General features: G+C 52.3%; 1 protein-coding gene across 1 annotated transcript in view; it reads right to left on the bottom strand.

The window, feature by feature from the left end:
- Col22a1 (collagen type XXII alpha 1 chain) overlaps nucleotides 1-19,101 on the bottom strand; it is a 229,501-nt gene that overhangs the window by 70,957 nt on the left and 139,443 nt on the right. The window contains exons 32-40 of the mRNA XM_046449181.2: nucleotides 18,943-18,975; nucleotides 16,323-16,376; nucleotides 15,992-16,045; nucleotides 15,180-15,233; nucleotides 13,424-13,477; nucleotides 11,890-11,943; nucleotides 9,147-9,251; nucleotides 8,020-8,064; nucleotides 1,346-1,423 (exon numbers count right to left, since the gene is read on the bottom strand). Coding sequence (XP_046305137.1) covers nucleotides 1,346-1,423; nucleotides 8,020-8,064; nucleotides 9,147-9,251; nucleotides 11,890-11,943; nucleotides 13,424-13,477; nucleotides 15,180-15,233; nucleotides 15,992-16,045; nucleotides 16,323-16,376; nucleotides 18,943-18,975 — 531 coding nt within the window. The remainder of the gene's footprint in view (nucleotides 1-1,345; nucleotides 1,424-8,019; nucleotides 8,065-9,146; nucleotides 9,252-11,889; nucleotides 11,944-13,423; nucleotides 13,478-15,179; nucleotides 15,234-15,991; nucleotides 16,046-16,322; nucleotides 16,377-18,942; nucleotides 18,976-19,101) is intronic.

Below are 19,101 nucleotides of genomic sequence, written 5' to 3'. Positions count from 1 at the left end.
TCTAGGCTGTATGAAGACCTCAGGGAAAATGAGAGGGAACTTTCTTACAAGTGACCTTGTGGGAGATAAATTGGATTTCTCTTCTTCTTTGAGATGAAATATGAAGAATGGCATACTTTGAATATCACTGGTTGTGTTCCGAAATCCTTACATGCAAAAGCATGCAGAGACTGGGCTCTGTGCTCTAGTTATATCCCAGTCATGCTTAATAGGGGCACAGTTAGATCGTGCATCTGGGTCAAAATAATAATACCAACAACATGAATGGGTAGGTAGTTTGGATATTACAAGACTTAGTGAGGACTCTCTTTTAAATAATAGTAAAAGTCATGACTGTCAAGAAAAAATAAATAAATGCAATTTGAAGGTGCAGCAATATGGTGTCTTTAGCAAAGAAAGGACTGAAGAGAAAATAAGACCTCGAGAGAAAACTGTCTTTCCAAAGGCTGTCATTCAGTGGAGGGAGGAAGGAAAGCTGTGTTCTGCAGCACAAAGGGAAGATTAAGAAGCAATGGACAGGATACAGAGCACCCCAATCCTCTTCTCTTTGAGAAGGGACTTCTACTAAATATACCTGTTTTCCACGGAAAAACATTTCTCAATTCCAGAGCCAGGTGCACAGGCCTTGGAAAAAGTGTGTTTTCTTTCTCTCAACGCCTTCAGGGGGCTTGATGAGGACACTGAGAGCAATCCTCAAACTGGATGAGGGCCTGGACTTCCTGGACCCCACGAGCCCTCAAAACTCAAAGGCTTCATCAATTCCTAAACCGCCACCTCTGGGGACTTACGCACTCACACCCAGCAGACCCACAGGAAAAGATTCCTTAAAACCAACACTAGGAGGACCACATCGTGGCTTTGGTTTTGAAGATGCTCTTTCATTTGTGTTTTCAGCTGTACTAATTAGAGGAAGCAGGGTAATTAGTTCATTTTGGGGTTTGGGGCCTGAAATACATGAACGCACATCGTTTTCCCGTTCCAGACCCCTTCTCCAACCAGACTAACGTCGCACGCAGGCTATGATTTAAGATTCTCAGAGTTTGTCCCATGAGTCTTTGTTTTCACTTTTTACATTTTAGTAAGATTTATCTTCCCTTCTTTGAATCAGATAAGTCTTGATCTCTCCAAAAGCTGCATCCTCATCATTCCCACAACAAGTACCCCTAGTCTTCCACCTATGTCAGCCGTGGGTGTAGACCTTCCACCCCAATAGACCAGTGGCTCACTACCATGCTAGCCGGAGCAGCGGTGTCCCTACAGGGAGGCCCAGGCCGCACACTCTACGGGAGCCAGCAGGGAAAGGCTGGTGGCCTCGAGAGCAAGGACGTGCTGGGTAAGAACTCACAGGAGGGCCAGCAACCCCGATGCCTGGGTCACCACGACTACCAGGAGAGCCAGGGATCCCAGGTGCTCCTCGGTCCCCCTAGAAAGAAAGAAAAATAAGATTGAGAGGTCAGTGCCAGAAGGAGAGGTCCCGGGTACAGGATGACCACGATCCTCCAGGGGTCCTGACTTCCACTCCATAGCATCCTCTCCCACCGCCAGGCCTCCATGGGCCACTGCTCGGCTCCCAGGAGGAGGTCCAGCACCACATGGACCACAGCAATGACTGTGGTCATGTACTTTCCAAGGATGACAGGTCCCCAACCTTGACCATGGTTCTAAAAGTGATTACAGTACTATGATCCTCCCGCAGTGGTGACCGCAGTTCCAATCTATGACTCCATCCCAACCACACAGACACCCACATCTCAACTCCGAGCCTAAATCACTGGTAAATGGATTCATCAGTCCATCGAGGTTTATTGACACCTACATTTTGTGAGTCACTTTTCTGAGTGTAGCAAGCCAGGCCTCTTCCACAACCTTGGCCTCCTCAGTCTTTGGAAGTAAGTGCTGATACAGTTCCAAGACAGCAAGCCCTGATCGGGGCCAACACAGGCTCTTTGCAGTCCTTGGTCCTCCCATTTGTATTCATTCACACGTTTATTGCATCACTGTTAACAAGTCTGTTTGGGGTGCTTCTAACTGAAAGTATAGTAAATGTTGAGACATGGAGCGTGCATATTACTACCTCTCCATAATTCAAACTAAATTTGATCCCAAAGGCACAGGGCCCAACAATCTCATGCAACAGAATGTCCTCTTGTACTTATTAGGTCAGCTGGACAGCAGCCAAGCCTGAGACTGAGGTGACAGACAGCCTTGCTCCAGCCACTTACTGTCCCTAGGATGAGCTAACTTGTCTGATGAACAGAAACATCCTCAGAGGCGGTTCTGTAGAGCTGTCCAGATAATGTGCAACCAACTGGTTCTGCAGAGAACCCAAGAATGCTGGGCAACATATTGCTTTGCCGAGATGTATGTGTTGAAGCATTTTTTTTTTAAATTCTCATGTATAAGTAGTCAATCTTCTTCTATTTTAAGGGAAAATAAAAGAGCATTCTGGAGCTTTAAGATGAGGCGTTTTTCCTGCAGCAGGACTGTGGCTCAGGGACAACGCTTGTCCACTGAAACAGCCATCTAGGCTCCAACCCCAAAGAACGACTCACTCAGAGGCTTGCTCACTGTCAGTACCCCTGCTATGCTCTGAAGCAGAGCATTGTTTGTGGGGATGGAGAAAATAAGCCTGGCCACCTTCTCACAGAAGACAGGAACCAAGGTCCGATCCCTGGCTGGGCTCCCTTGATGCTGTTTCTTCCCCTTGTACCCCAGAGGCCCACAGGTGGCCAGGCCAGAGCCCACCAATCCCTGGACCACAGCATCCCTGGCCCACCCTCAACTCTCCCAGTAGTTCCTTCCCCAACATATTTTATTTTTCAAATTTCCAGGCTGTGCATTCTGTTTCTTCAGAATGATGTGGTGTAGCCCATTCTGGGAAGATGGGATGCTCAGAAGAGGAACTCAAATGAGCACTATGGGGAGGATGGGAAGAGGAGGCCAGAATCAAGACCAATGTAGAAACAGGGCTCATGAACTCAGAGCAAACCTGATCCCTGCTGTGTGTCTTCAGCTCTCGCCACAGTGGACCAGGTCAAGTGGTCACTGTCATGCGACTCCAGGTCCAGGCTCAGGACAATGTCAACCTCATCCTGTGATAAGTCGAACGAGGTAAGTCCGTCTCTGCGTCTTAGGACCCTCATCAAGAAAAAAGATAACACCCAGCAGAGTCCCTGCATGTCATTATGAGAGTTGTTACCTAATCACTGGACCCACCCACTGAAGCCGATTGACCATAGGCAGGAAGGGGTGGCTGGAGGACCTTAGGTCACTGAGAGCATGCTCTGGGGGTTACAGTTTGTCCCTGGCTCCTGAGCCCCTCTGCTTCCTGGCCTCCAGGAGCTGAGTGGCTTTCCCTGTCCTACACTCCCACCATCATGCTCTCCCTGACCCCAGGACCAAAGCCGTGGGTGGACGGCGGAGCACGGAGGGAACCTCTGAAACCATGAGCCAAAATACAATTCTCCTCTTTTACTGTTCTGATCAGACACATGGTCCCAGGGATGCAAAGCTGTGCAACACACTCCGGATTATACTTACACATTATCACTTTATCGGCAGAGTTAGCAGATAGAAAACCAGCTAAACATATAAATATCAGAGAAATCCATATTCTTTCACACTTGGTTTTGCTTTAGGTTTTTCAATGTGATTTTCCTATCATTATTTTTGGTTTTCACTGGGTTTCCCTTCCCTTCCCATGGCCACGTTCCACACACCGGCTAGCTCTCACCCCTGCCAGGGAAGCCACAGCAGCACCTGGACTTGTTTTCTTCTGTGCTATTTTCTGACATCTCTGCTTCTTAGACTCACGGTGGCCTTCCCAGAGACGCTCATGCATCCGCGGTACGAGCTTCCGAACACCTACCCGTCAGCTGACCACCCAGTCATTGCATTCACACATGGCTTCCCGGTCCACTCCTCTGCTGTCTTCCTACAGACGCCTTGCACCTCTCCATCCGTCTCAACACTCCCACCGACCACGTGCCCATTTCACCCTACGACTTCTCTGTAAGGAGCTAGAACATAGAAACTCTCCATTTCTTTGTTCATTTAACACATATTTATCAAGTACTGAAAATGAGCAAGTCTCCCCCATCATTCACACCATCTTTGAGCACAATAAGCTCTCTCCAGAGGAAGGAGTATGGGACAAAGGCCTCCCCTTCCTGGGGGCGGTGAGTAACTGACCGTTTTTCTATACTGGGGTCAGATCTGGCTCTGTTTCTGTGTGTGGTCTGCTGTGATGCTAACAACTCATCCAAAACTACTCCACAGCTTAATGAACAGACACTTTTAAAGGCCCTAAGAATACCGCAAAAGTCCTTAACATTGTGCCAGCAGAAGCAGGGAGGTCGATGGGCATGAAAGAAAGGGCATGTGCACGCGAATCTGTGACACAGAGCCTGGGGAAGGCATGTGTGAGAAGTCTGGGGTCCTGCACGGAGAACCACACACAGGGCAGCAGCTGTGCACCAGAAGGTCAGCTCTCTCCCGAGGAGTTCTTAGTGTCAAATATTCCTTACTTCCTCATACAGAAAAGGAACAAAGAGTCTCAGGAAAATGAAGCACTTGCCTTCACGTTATGTATCTTGTAGTGTCTGAACTGGGATTCTGCAGGAAGCCAAACCCCAGGCATTCTGCTGGAAACAAGTGCCACTCAGGACAAGGAAAAGTGTCCTTAAGAGCCTTCTGCACTTCTAAGTAACCAGGAAGGGCTGAGGGTGTGCTGATGAGAATCCCTGCTAGCCCCCTCCTTCCCAAGGCTCACCCATTCAGCACCGGGAGAGCACCAGCAGACAGCAGAAGGCACTCACCTCTCCACCTCTCCCTCCCTTCTTCCCTTCCTTCCTTCCTGTCCCTCAATCACTTGTCCGTCAACTAATGCTATCTCCAAATTCCCGTTTTTCTTCCCAATGCATTGACTACGGAAACCATGATTTCTAAACCACATCCAATTTACAAATTTACACAATACCAACATTGGAATGGGTCACCTCTTTAAAGTCTCACCTCTTAAACAGTGGGAAACATTTGACCAAAGACAGCATGATTGATCCCGAGTCCCATGGAATTGAGCCCAGGTCAGGGTCTCCATGCTCTTTGCCCCGGGGTCTCCGCCTGCCTCTCTAACTTTCATGGATGCCTCCCTGTTCCCCTGGGGCTTTCTTCAACAGCATGCCTGCAGACTGGATACAGCCTCTCTAGGTGTCCACACAGGGCAGTCAAATAAAGATCACAAATATTTATTCAGCATGCAATGGGACTGTGTGCTGGGAGCTATTTTTATTGGTATGACATCATTGATTTCCCCCCACACTCTGCCTGAGAAAAAAGTAGCAATACTGTACGGCTCTGTTGCTGAGATTCCAAGGAAACAGTCACAAAATGAAAGGAATAAAGGAGAAAAGCCGGTAAGGCTGGATACAGGATCATAAATAGTTAGAGAACCAATGTGCTGCTCGGCCCTCACTTCCTATCCTAAGAGGCCACCAGTGTCCTCTAGGCCCTACAGAGGAGCCTGGGCTCTATGCATGGCAGGGGACTTCCAACATGCTCCTCTGGTGGCTGTAAATTCCTGAGGTTCCAGAAACTGGAACTTGTCCTGCTCATACCGACAGGGGCCCACTGCTGCAGGATACAGGGCTATTGTATACACCCCCATTCCAGGCAAAGCTACTGCCTTCTTGTTCCTCAGAAAATAGGAGGCTGTCTTATATTTACACACATCTCACACACACACACACACACACAATGAAACAATCCCAATCGGAGGAAAGCACCTTGGCATGCTGCAGTCTCAATCAGTAGGGTGTGGGGTAATGACAGCGGTCACCACTTGAACAGAGGAAAAACCATCCAGCCCAGAAGTTTAATGGAGATGCAGTAACTGTTCCTGGAGCCTCCAGCTTCCTGAGAAATGGACATTATTTCAACAAACCTTTCACATACAATTTGAAAAGCAATGCACTCCGGCTCTGTTGCTGAGATCCCCAAGACACAGCCACACAAAACAAGGACTAAGGGGAGCAAAAAGGCCCTGCGCAAGCGACCAGTCTCTGGGGCTTGGAGTAAAACTTCCCGTAACAGCATCATATTTGGATGCCGAATCTTAAAATCCTGGATGTGATGGAAGGTACAATGCCTCAGAGAAGTCTCTGTTGGCTGTAAGTGACGGGGTGGGGTGGGGGGCATGACAGGCCCCAACACTGAAGGCACATGAGAACTTTCCAAATAACTGTTTTTGTAAACATGTTCAAGTCGGTAAGAATCATACAATTTCCAAATAACACTCACATTTGTGTAATTTTCAATATGTATATCAGGTTAAAGCCAAAAACGCAATAAGCAGTCTAATGTTGAGCACGGACTGACCCACATTCTTTAAAGCCTGTGCCCTGAGCTGGTTAAATAATTCTCCCCGGAGGTGGCTGTTCACGGTCCAGCCCCTCCATGACCACTCTGGACCCTACCTCAGTGTCTGCCCCACGTCACTGCTTCCTTGATTTCTTCCCTGACAGCTGCTACAGACACATAAAATCAGGAAAAATGCCACCTCCTCCAAGAGGCCACCTGCTGTCAAACTAGACTGGGCAAGAGGCCTCCTCTGAGCTCACTGAGAGGCCAAGTCCCCCATTCCCCAGCATTCATCTGCCTTTGCTGTCTATATATCCATGTTACCTTCTGGGCCATGATCTGTTGGGGCCCCAGGAACACCTCCTGAGCACTGCTGTCCTCCCAAAGCCCACCCTGAAATCTGACCTGGGTGGGAAGCTCAGGAGACGGCAATGGATTAAATGATAAGTGCACTGGCCATTGATGCTGAAGTTAAGTACATGAACCAATGAATCCTCTTGAAGGTAGCTCTAGGGCATCCTTGCCGGCTTGGGAAAGTTCCCTCAAGGACACCCTGCAGGGGAAAGTCACCTTTTTTGGATTGCAACTGCTGATGAATAGAGGAAGAGACTGCTGGTGTCCTCAGTATGCCCTTCTCCCCTTGGGTGTACAACTAGATGATACCCCCAGCCTCCCCATCAGGACTCTCACTAAGGGTTGAGGACATAAATTCTAACCTCAGGCCTGGCTCATTCCTCCCGCCAGTCTCCATTCTCTTTCCCCTCATCTACCCCTCTATACTGAGGATTTGGGGGAAGATGCTGAGACCCTGGAGGACCTAAGAGCTGTTGGGTTAGAACATGAGTCCCTGGATGGCTTTATGGATCCAATCTCCCACACACCAAGATGTCCCTTGGACTCAAGGTAAGGGAGCCACTGTGTTAAGCCTCGGAGATTCAGGGATCACCTAATCTAAGACCACTCAGATCTATTACTCTGCCAGTTGGAAGCCAGTGTCTCTTGATTTAATTTAGTCAGCAAGTGTTATGGTTTAGATAGGGGGTGTCCTCTAAAAGCTCATGTATGAGACAATCCAAGAACATTCAGAGGTGAAATGATCAGATTATGAGAGCCCTGACCCAACCAGTGAATTGATCCTCTGATGGGGTGAACTAAGGGGTAACTGAAGGCAGGTTAGGGTGTGGCTGGAGCAGGTAGGTCACCAGGGGTGTGTCTCTGGGGGTGGATATTTTGTCCTTTATTAGCACAATTCTCTCTCTGCTTCCCGGCTGCCATCTCCAGAGCTGCTTTCCTGCCGTGCCTTCTGCCATGACGTTCTGCGTCCCCCTCAGGCCCAGAGCTGTGGGGTGGGCTGTCTATGGACTGCACCTCTAAAACTGTCTGTGACCCAAAATAAACGTTTCCTCTTCTAAGTTGTTCCTATTGGATGTTTTGGTACAGTGACCAGAAAGCTGACTAAAACAGCAAGTATTTATTAAGCACTGACTGTGCAGCCACTGCTTCAAGGTAACAGTCACAGGTTGTAGAACCTTTAGTCAAAAGGAAGGTGACAAGCAGCGAAATGTGGGGGTGAGCAGAGGTGACCGAGTTGCTCGTGACAAGCTCCTGGGCCCTTTGTACGTGCAACCTGTGGGTATAGTTTGCAGTCAAGCACTTACTCACCTTGGTCCCTGGGGGTCCAGGTGCTCCAGGTGATCCACGCAGACCCTGAGAGAATGAGCAGAACAAGAGCATTAGGCTGCTGCTCTCACAGCTGAATGGCAGTCACAATCGACTTCTGGAAGTATCAGCCGGAAGAGCCAGAGGGGACCAGGAAGCCCCTGGACGGCTGTGGGCCAGGGGTACTGGTCTACACGACCGTTTCCCCTCAGTCCCAAAAACCTAAGGACACAGACTGACCGTCTCTGTGTCCCCAGGACCTGGCCCTGCCTGGCACGCAGGCCACACTGTGCTGCACTGGCCACGGAAGCGCAGACCACCCTCATCTGTGATTCTGCTTCCCAGGATTTCAGTTACCTGTGGCTCAGCCACAGTCTGAAAACATAGAATAGGAAATTCCAGAAACAAACAATTTATCAGTTTTAAATAACTTATTGCAGTGGATTGTTTTTATTTTTCTATTTTATTATTATTGTTAAATCTCTTACTTGACTGAATTTGTAAATACATCTTTATCCTAAACATGGATGGAGAGGGAAGCAGCATGTAATGTATGAACAGAGGGAATTTCACTCCCCTGTGAAGACACAGATGCTGGCTCCTTCTGCTGCGATAGGGTCCTTCTGAAGTCATGAGGGGGCTCCGGGGTCTCAGAAGGAGACGAGCCTGTGAGATCCCTGCCTCGTCCTTTCTCCCTTTTAAAGCCTTTCCTTACCCTAGAGCTTCCCTTCTGGGAGACAGAACCTTTGAAACGATTGATTTTCCTCTATCTTCCTTTACAGCTGGCTTTGAACAAAGCCCATTTTACTACCAAGTTGACTGGAAATATTTTTAGAGCAGGGAGACTCATGGCCCAGCCTCTTCCTCCCCCTGCGGTATCAGAGCTGCCCAGTGACATGCAGGATTTAGCTCTCTGTGGTCTTGGGCGTCTGTGGTGGCCTTGGAATGTATCTCGCCTGGTGGGGTGGACAGCTGTTTGCCCACAGACCGCCCCTTCCCAGACAGCCAAAGGGCACTAGCTGTGATTCTGTTTCTGTCAAGTATAGCGGTGAGTCTGGTATTTTCTTTTCCCTTTTCCAATTTTACCTGGTTCCCCAGGCACAGAATCCCAACCCCGACCTGCCACTCACCGGCTCGCCATCTGTCCCTTTTCCAGGTGGCCCAGGGAGCCCAGGAGCACCAGGATCGCCCCTGGGGCCAGCAGGTCCTGGGCTTCCTTCTTCCCCTGCTGTTCCCTGGAGAGAAAATAGGACCATTCTCCAGACCAGTGTAACACAGAACTCAGCTCTTCCATGGTGGACCACCTTGAGTGGGTGGTAGGTCCCCAGGGCTCCCTGACAGTTTAGAAGCCTGTCCAGCTAGGACTCAGACACACTGACTGTACCAGGGGTGTTATAGTTGGATCTGTACACCCTTCACATGTCGAAGCCCTAACCCCCTACCTCAATGTGGAAATACCGTATCTGCAGATGTGATTAGTGAAGTTAGGATGAGGTCAAGTTGGACTCATGCAAGTGACAGGTGTCCTTTGAGACACTTGGACACAGCAGGGGAAGGGACCTTGTAAAGACCCAGGAAAAATATGGATGGCAGTCAGCCAAGCAGAGAACCTGGGACAGATCCTTCCCCCACAGCCCGCAGAGGGAGCCAACCCTGCCCCTACTTGGACTTAGGACTTCCGGTCTCCAGAGCTAAGAGACCATAACTCTCTGTGGTTTAGGTCACTTAGTCTGTGATCCCTTGTGAAGGAGGCCACAGCTAGTTAATACAGCATGGAACACAGAAACGGAGGGTCATCAGGGCTACCATGCAACCATCCACCCAGTGTGGGGAACACCAGTGGGTCTCAAAGAGGAGCCCCAGCAGCAACGGCCTCCACCAGACAGTTCAGTCACACTACACGGCATCTCTTCACCTCAGTGACAGCCTGTCTGATGTCTTCCCCAAATATGACACTCAACCTTCTCCCTGGAGCGCTGAAGACAAAATCGAATCCCTGTTCACATGAGAAGTCTGTAACAGGATGAATGGAGTTCAAGGCTCCAAAGGGACAGGGAGCCAGGATCTGCCGGGGAAGCTGGCCTTGAGTTTGCTCATCTTTCTTGACCTCAAAGCTGGAGCAGCCCCCTACGTGGAACTTGAGTCAAACCCCATGAACCAGAGGGATGCTTTTTCCTGGAGGGAGCTCCCTGCTAAGTGGCAGTCGCAGGGTCTCCAGACATTTCTGATGTAGAAGAGGTGAGGTAATCCAGCCCAGGACAGCAAAGCAAGATGGAACAGGTCTCCCCAGCAAGATCAGCGTCCTCAGCCCCAGACCAGCCACTGGACGTGGGGAGAGAGGCGCACAGTGTGACGTCAGGGAATTTTACCACTTTGCAGAGCACAGGAGGCTTCCTTCCAAATACAGTCCAGGGCCCTCTCCTAGCCCTCAGCCTGGGCTTGCGCTTAGCCAAGGAAAGGTGTTTGGCTCCCCCTACAGGTTGAACGCACCAACAGCACATTGACTTTTCTGGCTTTTTAAGCTAGACTAGACCTCATAAAACAGACCCTTAGCATCTTGGTTAAGGTTTACCCTTCTGGGTTGTCAACGCCCTACTTATAATGCGGGGCCTCTCAGACATGGCGCATTCAAGAAATACCAGCAAGGGCTGTGCTTTCCCTTGCTTAATCTGGGTGCTTTTATTACTGCAAAGATGGTACTATCTCCCCCTCCTCTAAACTGTTAGCACTTGCATCACATAAGGGTAATTTCTGGGCTCATGATCAACTAACACTTCAAGAACCCATGTTTTTTTCTAAATTACTTGATTATTTTTACCTGTAAGAAATCACTTTGTCTCTTAAACACATATTTCAAAACTAAGTCAAAAACACATTTTAAAACTAAGCCGAAAAGCAAATTATACCTACTAGTTATATTTCACAAAAATGGAAAATATCAAGTGAATGTTCAGAAAAGGTTCCAGGAAAATTGGGCTGGAAGGATCTGGCACTTGTGTTCTGGGAGAGGCCTTGGCCAGGGTGCATCCCAAGGGAAGCCACAGCACACTGGGCACCTGCCGTGGCTGTGAGTGCCACCTGCTGGCCCAGAGAGGGCAGGGCACAACTATCTTCCCGCACCACCTGTTCAGGGCTGAGCCCTTTGCACGTGCCCCGACCCCCCTCCCCAGTTGCCCAGCTGGTCTGCACAGTGTGGGATCAACGCAGCTGCCAGCACCTGTTCACACTTCACAGCTGAGCAGTTCAGGTGTGAGGAGGGGGCCTGCTTTTGTCTCTCAGTCCTGGCATCACTGACATTCAGGGTGGATGATTCTTGGGTGTGTACGGGGGAATGTCCTGTGCATGGTGGAATTTTTAGTGGGAATCCCTGGTCTCTAGCTACCAGGTTCCAGTCTTTCTTGGCCCCTGTGCTGCCCATCAGACATGTCGGGAAGACTGGTGGGAGCAGCACCCAGTTGGGAGCTGCCATTCAACCCAGGTCTAAAGCCCATGTGTCACCTGAGTCATCCAAGCCCTGGCTCAGCATGGCCAGTCAGCCTCAGCCCTACAGTGCTCGGTCAGAGGAAGACGCAGTCGAGGTGCACAGTGGCTGTGCTGGGGCGTGGAGTGACGAGAAAGCGGGATTTGGAGTTGGCCTGATCTAGCTTTGCAGCCTAACAGTGAGGAGATGTAGGGTGAAGCGATCAACTGCCCAGAGTCTCAGTCTCCACACCTGTCAAATGGGCATCGATCTGATTCACGGGTCTCTTGTAAGAACTGAATGAGGTGAAGTGGTGGCCCAGGACCCTTCCCCTCAAAGCGCCCTCTGATTCCTGGCTCCTGGACCAGGCCTGGGACGCACATGCTGGTGTGTTGAGATTGCCTTGGTCTTACCTTCTCACCACGCTCCCCATCTTTCCCAGGGGGACCTCTGAGGCCAGTGGAGCCCTGAAGAAAGGACAGGTATTCACATGGTGAATTGCTTGACAGCTTGTGGTCCCCAGCGAAGGGTATCTGGGTCCCACTTGAGCTCTGTCCCACCTTCCCCTGCTGCTTACATTCCCCAAGGCCCGTCTCCTCCCCTGAGTCTGACCATGCGCCTTCCACACCAGAGCTCTTAAGAGCAGGCCTGGTCTGCACAGGGCTCTGCTCTGCTCTGGGCAGTGAGCTTTTGGAGGACAGGCCTTAGTAGAGTGATCACCAAAGAAGACACAAATGACCCAAAGAACACAAGCTCAGCACTAGAGACCACAGTGCCATGGAGTCCCCCATAAGTTTACTTTGAAACAAAATTGAAAGCGTTTTGACAGGCATTCCAGAGAAGTAGAGGGGTGAAGAAGCGGAGGGGTGGGCAGATAGAAACATGAGAGCCACTGGAGCGAGTCCTGCAGGGGCCTCTGGGAGCCCACCTAGGAGCCACTCCACCTCGGCAAAGGAGCTGGGTGGCTCACACGCCCGTCCGCTCAAGGCTGCTTCTGGGGGTGCTACTGCCACCTGTCATGTGGCTGGTGATGTGCTCTCTAGGGGCGAAGGAGAGCAGAGCTGCAGACTCCAGATGGGCGTGTGAGCTGAGGGAAGGGTAAGCTGCTGTGGTGATGTCCCCGGAGCAGCCATGCAACCCCTTACGACGCGCCTCAATCTCCTGGGCCTCAGCTTCCTCCCGTGTAAAATGGAGCCCATGATAACATCCGCCTAACAGGGTTACTGTGAGCATGAAACGAGCTGACACATGTCTGCCCCAGGAGCAGGCCTAGAACAGAGGAACGCCGGGATTCATCCCCTGCACTGTGATGACTGACACCTGTGAAGGTCTGATGAATGGACAGAACCGACCTGAGTCTATGGCAGAGGGTAAATTCTCTGCAGCCCTTGACTAGATCTACGGAGAGTTCTGTTAAATGCTGGAATCTAAATCAGTGTTTATGGTGAATCTTAAAGCCAGTCCATTAGCAGACCAGTCCGTGGAGCATCCTCATGAGAGAGGTGGGATCAGAAGGGCAGTGAGATGGGACCCTAATAGAGATCAGCAAGCCTCACTGCCTCCATTGTACAAGGATCAGCTCGCCAAGGTCTCAAAGCTGTCTGTGGAAGCTGGGATTGGAATCCAGGTCCCTAGAGCCAGTCAGGGAGCCTGTGACTTCTTTAGGTTCATTTTACTTCTTCTGTGATGTTGATTCCAACATCAGCAAAATGTAGACGCTTTCTGCACTTAGAACAGCTTTGTGAACCACTGGAGGCTGAGGCCAGACCTCGAGTCTGAGGTGTGTTCTTTCTGGGTGACCTTTGCCAGGACATCCGTGTCCCCACCTGTGAGTGGGGGTAACGAGGCCCACACCTCTGGGTGTCAGGGAAGGTAGGTGAGTAGATGTGGTGGAAGGCCCTGCAGGCCACGCCCACTGCCCGTCCCCACCCTCTCCTGATTACTCACCGAGCTTCCAGGGGGTCCACTGGGACCTGGGGGCCCGACAGGTCCAGGAGCACCCTATTCAGAGACAGTAGCAGTTTAGAAACACCCAAGGAATCAAAGGCAAACAGCTATCCAGGCCAGTCTCCAGTGCTGCCCACCCCACCAGGCTCCAGTTTACCACGTCCTCCCCGGCAGGGCTGTGGCTCCCGACCTGCTGGCAGGCATCGCACAGAGTGTGGGAGGGGCAGGAGGGCAGAGGACTCTGGCAGTTCCTTCAGCCCAGGCACAGAGTCGGGTGGGGCATATGGAGGGCAGGGATGGGCAGGGGAAGAAGCCCCATCACACACGAGGGTCTTAGTGAGGTGGCTTTCAGCCTAAGCATGAGGAAAGGAGTTGCTGAGGAGGGAACAGACTGCTCCTTCCTGAGCTGCAGAGGACAGGCTCTGGGTAAGGAAGGTCAGCCAAAGGGCGTGGACAAGACCTGAGGCCACAGAGACAAGGGGGTCTGAGCGTGGTTTGGACAGGGAGGGCATTCATGGAGAATGTGCAGAGAGCAAGGACCAGCTTATGATCAACTGCTGGTTCCTGGAGACCATGAGTCTGCATGGCCACAGCAAGTCTGCCTCTGGTCTGCACCATGCTGAAGGCACCGGTGCCATTCACAGAGAAAGGGCACCCAGAAGGGAGCAGGTGTGTGTGTATGTGGGGGGGGGGCTTTGACTCTGAAGGCCGGAGCAGCTCTCCTTGCTTCCTGGAGGGAGTGCACTTGAACTAGAACTTGGTGGTTGGGCCAGGATCCATGGGAGGAGATGTCCATGAGGACATTCCAGGCAGGTCTGTGCCATGGGGATGGGGAGCAGGGGGTTCTCAAAGGACTAGAGGCTGCTCGTGTTTCCTCTGGGCTTGTCCCCCACTGTCACAAGGATGTGTATGTCTTCAGGGTCAGAAATCACAGAGCATGCTCCCAGGTCCCTTGCCTAAACTTCTGCCACTCTACCTGAGCTTGGTCCAAGGTTCTCTTCATTCAAGACAGAAACTGGACTCTGCCCTGCTCTGTGGCATCCTCACTCTTCAGTACTTGGATGCCCCAGTCCCCACTCAGCCTTAGGCACAGGTGGCCTGGTCATGTGAGTGTGCTCCTGTCAATGCATCAGGCCTGTGGTGCCACGAGAGCCCATGTCAGCTGCTCCTCTTCCTCCCACTACTACTCCTGGGAGAGCTGGTCAGGCCAGCCTGGTCCTGCCTCCCACCAGCACCACGGACAAGCCTGGGCTCTGCAGCACTGCACCATGCCAGAGGACCCGTGCCAACCCCGTGAGACCACAGACACCCGATTCTGATCTTGACCCTGCAGACAGGCAGTCCAGGAGCAACGGCTGGACAGCTCTGAAGGTGCAGGCGTGCAGGTGTTTGCCTGCGTGCCCTTCCCCAACTGAGTGTGTATGTGTGTTGGGGTATGTGTACGTGGGTTTATAGAGTGTGCGGAGGTGGATGTGAACCTGGGCAAACCTTTCAGAGTAACAGATTCGTGAAAGGGTGGAAGTGTCCCCACATGTCTGTGTGTGCACCATCCGTGTGTGTGCAAGGTCTCCTTTGTGGGCTGGGAATGCTGTGGAGGCCAGAGCGGCTCTCCTTGTGCCTGGTGTTGGAGAGGCTCCCGGCCTGGACAGCTGTCAGGCATGGGCTGTGCCCACAGAGGGGAGCCATGTGGCAGAAGTGTAGCCTGGCACCCCCTCTGTGGGGTCCCTCATGATGCAGGCAGGACATAAAGACTCACAGGGTTTCCAGTTGCTCCAGGGGCCCCATGTGTGCCGTCTTGTCCCTTGCCACCCTGTGAGGAAATTAAAGGGGCGAGATAAGAGATCAGAAAATGAGGCAAGCCTGTCCTCACCCTCACAGGAGGAAAGTCCCCACCAAACCTGGCTGGTTGGAATTAGCTGATCCAAACTGAAGGGACAGGAGCAGGGTCTAAAACGTACAGAAACCACTGTTTCTTGGTCGGCTGCAGGCATTTGTCATATCAGGACTTCCTCCATCCTCACTAAGATCCCTGGTGTCACCTGGGTGTCCTCTCTGAGACTTTATGTAATTAAGGCTCAGAGGGGCAGGAGGGCCAAGGCCCAGCCAGCAAGTGGCCCTAAGGTATTCAGCCAGACAGATCACCCCAACAGAGCTCCCCAGACAACTGAACAGCTGCCCAGGGAAGATGCAGCAAGAAGCCAACCAGGAAAAATAACACTAAAACGCTAATCAGTACAAGCATTATTTAAATCAGAGCTGCCAATCAATGGCTGGAAGCGGGGGCGGATTTCCTGCTTCTGAAAACGCTGTGGGAACCTGCTGGACCACCTCTCTCCAGATCGCACTGTCTAATGAACCCGGAGCTCTCCTGGGTCAACCCTTTAGTGATGCGCCTGCGGGTGTTGGGGAGGCAGGGTCAGGCCCCAGGAGGCTGCTGTCCACAGGCTTTGCAAAGCGCTGGCACATTCTGGCTTGTACAGCACTTGCTGCAGGTCCCTCTGGTGGGCGTTCCCAAAATGCCAGGCGAGAAGGCCTGGCGGAGCCAACAGGCGGTAGGGGCTTTCTTACCGGAGGTCCAATGGGTCCCCGAGGGCCCAAATCTCCAGGACGTCCCTGTGGTCCCTGCAATGAAACCATCCATCCATAAAGTGGCTCATCACCCTAATTCTGAGCAGATGGGGCGTGGTGTGAACGCATGCAATGGGTATAACTTGAGATCTGCAGAGGGCATGTCACCAGAGTCCTGGGGAACAAGAAAGGGGCTGCCTTCAGTTCAGTGGGGCTCCTGGTGGTGGACTGTACTGCTAAGACCTAGAGCTTGTGGGTCTTAGGGGGCCCATTCTCCAGCAGCACAGGTCAGCACAGGGCATGGGAGCAAGGGCAGTGTGCGTGCACTCACCGGATCCCCAGGCACTCCCGGATCACCTTTCTCTCCTTTTGGCCCTTGTTCTCCCTGTTGGTAAGAAGCACAGGGTACAGCCCACTCAAAAGTGAACCCCCATTCCTCACAGTGCACATACACACCCCTCCCTCAGCAGGAGGGCCACCTCCTGTTCTATGGATGCACCTGTTTGGTCACCATGGTCCCCCAAAGGCTGACCCTACTGCACAGGGTTCTTCTCTCCCACTACCCTGGGACTCTAACTGAGTCTGACTCTTTCAGTTCTAAGGACCAGAATCCCCCCTTCAAGGAAGTGGATCTCCAAACTGGCCAGGTCCTCCTGGTACTGACTCACAGAGACCAGGGTCCTTCTCCTGCATGACGTCTGCTCAGGTAGTTTTACACTTATTCATGTGGCTTGACCCATGTCCCCTTCCAGCCCACGGCACATGGTGGATCATAATGAATGATAATCCTTTACAGCCCTTTCTTGAAGGAGAGTGATGTGGATGCTTTGCTAAGGGGGCCAGCCCTTGGGGGACGGGCTGGAAGCTGAGCCCTAGACTCTGGATGGCTGGAGTGGTGGGTCCAGCTATTGCTAAAGAAGAAATAGGAGAGACTAGAAAGGCAGTGCTCTGGGTGTGCCCAAGATGGACTCATCTGGTAGGGTAGGGGCAGGGCTTCTCCCTTGAGACTGCAGGTGCCACACTTGGGGTTCCCAATACACCTCCCAGAAAGCGTGGGAAATCTATACCCTGCAACCCAGAGGGGACAGGAAGAAGGTAAGGGGGCAGAGGCTGTATCGACGGCAGAGCTCCAAGGCTCAGGTGTCTTTCTAAGGCTGAAGGGCCATCTTGCAGGCGAGGAGCAGGGACAGGCATGCCTTGTGAGGGGCGGGATTAGGCTCCCCCTGAGCGTTCCCAGCATGGTTGCTTCTGAGCCACCTCCTGGCACCCCACTTTGCTACTGTCATTTCCCCAAGCCTCCAGCTATCTGTCCCTCTTTCCTCCAATTTTCCTCCAGATCTCAGAGATCCACACACCATCTAAGAGCCTGCCCTGATCTCCCTAAGCCATCTCATCAGGCCACCTCACTAGGCTGCCCACCAGCCACCCCCACAAGCCTCCGAGTCCTGGATCCAGGAGGGAAGGGAGCCGGGCTTCCACTCCACGTGAGCGCCTCCTTTCTGTTCTGTTAATTATGCAGCAAACTTCTAGGTGCCTCTAGATCTCGCCTCTTCCTGCACCGCAAGGACTGAGAGGCACACCTCGGGGAGCAGTGAGAAGTCCAACAGAGTAACACTTTCCAGACCCACCAACACAAAGCCAGTCCCAGAAAAAGCTGTGAAATGGCAAAGGAACTTCCCTTCCCTCCAGTTCCTACTTGCTGGGTTTGATTCTGAGAGAGGCCTCCTGGCTCCCATCCTCCCTGAAGGAAGGATGTCACTGCTGGAATCGGAGGCAAAGTAGGGCAGCCCTCCCTCTCCACCCTCTCCCCCTGCGCTGTCCCAACAGAATACTCTGAAAGCTGTCTTGTTATGGAGCCATTCCATAGTTTCAATCTCAGGGAACTCAGCGTCAACCTAAGTAGGGGAAGACGCCGGGGCAGGGAAGCAATTCATAGAGGTATTTGGGAGATGGCCACGGGAACCTGCCTCTAAGAGCAGCGCTCAGGTGGGGACAGTCACCCCCGCCAGGTCATCACAGCTGACAGGTCTCTCCCAATAGCTTCTCCTCAAGTGCACACTCCCCATGGCTGCGCCACGGCCCTGCCTCCTCCCCGTTCATCTGTGAAGTGCACAGTTCTCAGTCCCGGCCTGCATCCGTCCTTTCCATCCATGGAGGACACCTTAAACTCTCTAAATCACACGGGGGTTTAGATCTTCCCATTCTAGCCTCAGCTGCCACATGCCATGGAGCAGTGGGCCACCTCCTGACAACAGGAGAGACACAAACAAAACAAAGGCCCACTTTCTGGCCTCAGTGCCACCAACAGCAGGAAGACGTGCCGCAAGCCCCACCTCCAGAAGCGCCAGCCACGGGCAAGGAGGAGAGGGCTCCTGGGGCTGTCGTGGCGTGTCATTTTAGGTGTGGCAGTGTCTACTGGCTCGCCAGGCTCTCCCTCCTTCTGCCACCTCCCAAGGGTACAGAAGCAGGCTGTGCTCTCCATGTCCCTTCAGCAGCCTCCCTCAGACCCGGGTCCCCTCAAAGCACTCCCACCTATAGGAGCATCCTCAGGACGCCTTTGCCCCTCTCCAACTCCTGAACGTTCTGCCGTCTCGAATAACTCTGCTTCTCCTCAAAGGCACCTGCAGCTCTGGGTGCTGAAGACAGGTGTGGCATCTGCCCTTGCCTATGGAGCTGTGTCCCTGGGATGTCCCTGCAATGTCCCACCTGACATGAGGGCCGGTTCCATGCAGGGACTTCCTCCCGCCTGTTGCCAGGACCAGGCTGGGATCCCACAGGCCTGGCTGCCTGGCATGAAGGGCTGAGGCCGGCCCCACCCAGCCCCGCTCCAGCCCACACCACAGCATCCCCTGCCTGCTGACATGCCAGGGTATGCAAGGAGAGAAGGGGCTTCCTAGACCTTCCCCTCCAAGTCCTCAATCCCAGTCTCTTCCCTTCCCTCTGCTACTTACAGGTATTCTTGGGTGCGGTGGGAACAGGGATGTCTGGAAAAAAAAAACAGAAGTTAGAAAGATAGGGGTGTGTGGAGCCCCAAAGCTGCTGACTCTGAAAGGTCTGCCAAGTGAAAGAAAATGCCCTTCAGTGATTATTAGTTTCAACAATTAGAACCT

This window comes from Marmota monax, unplaced genomic scaffold (assembly GCF_021218885.2).
Source record: "Marmota monax isolate L192 unplaced genomic scaffold, Marmota_monax_Labrador192_F-V1.1 WCK01_AAM20220418_F8-fsc00073, whole genome shotgun sequence".
NCBI classification, from domain to species: domain Eukaryota; kingdom Metazoa; phylum Chordata; class Mammalia; order Rodentia; family Sciuridae; genus Marmota; species Marmota monax.
This window is presented reverse-complemented; position numbering and strand designations above follow the sequence as displayed.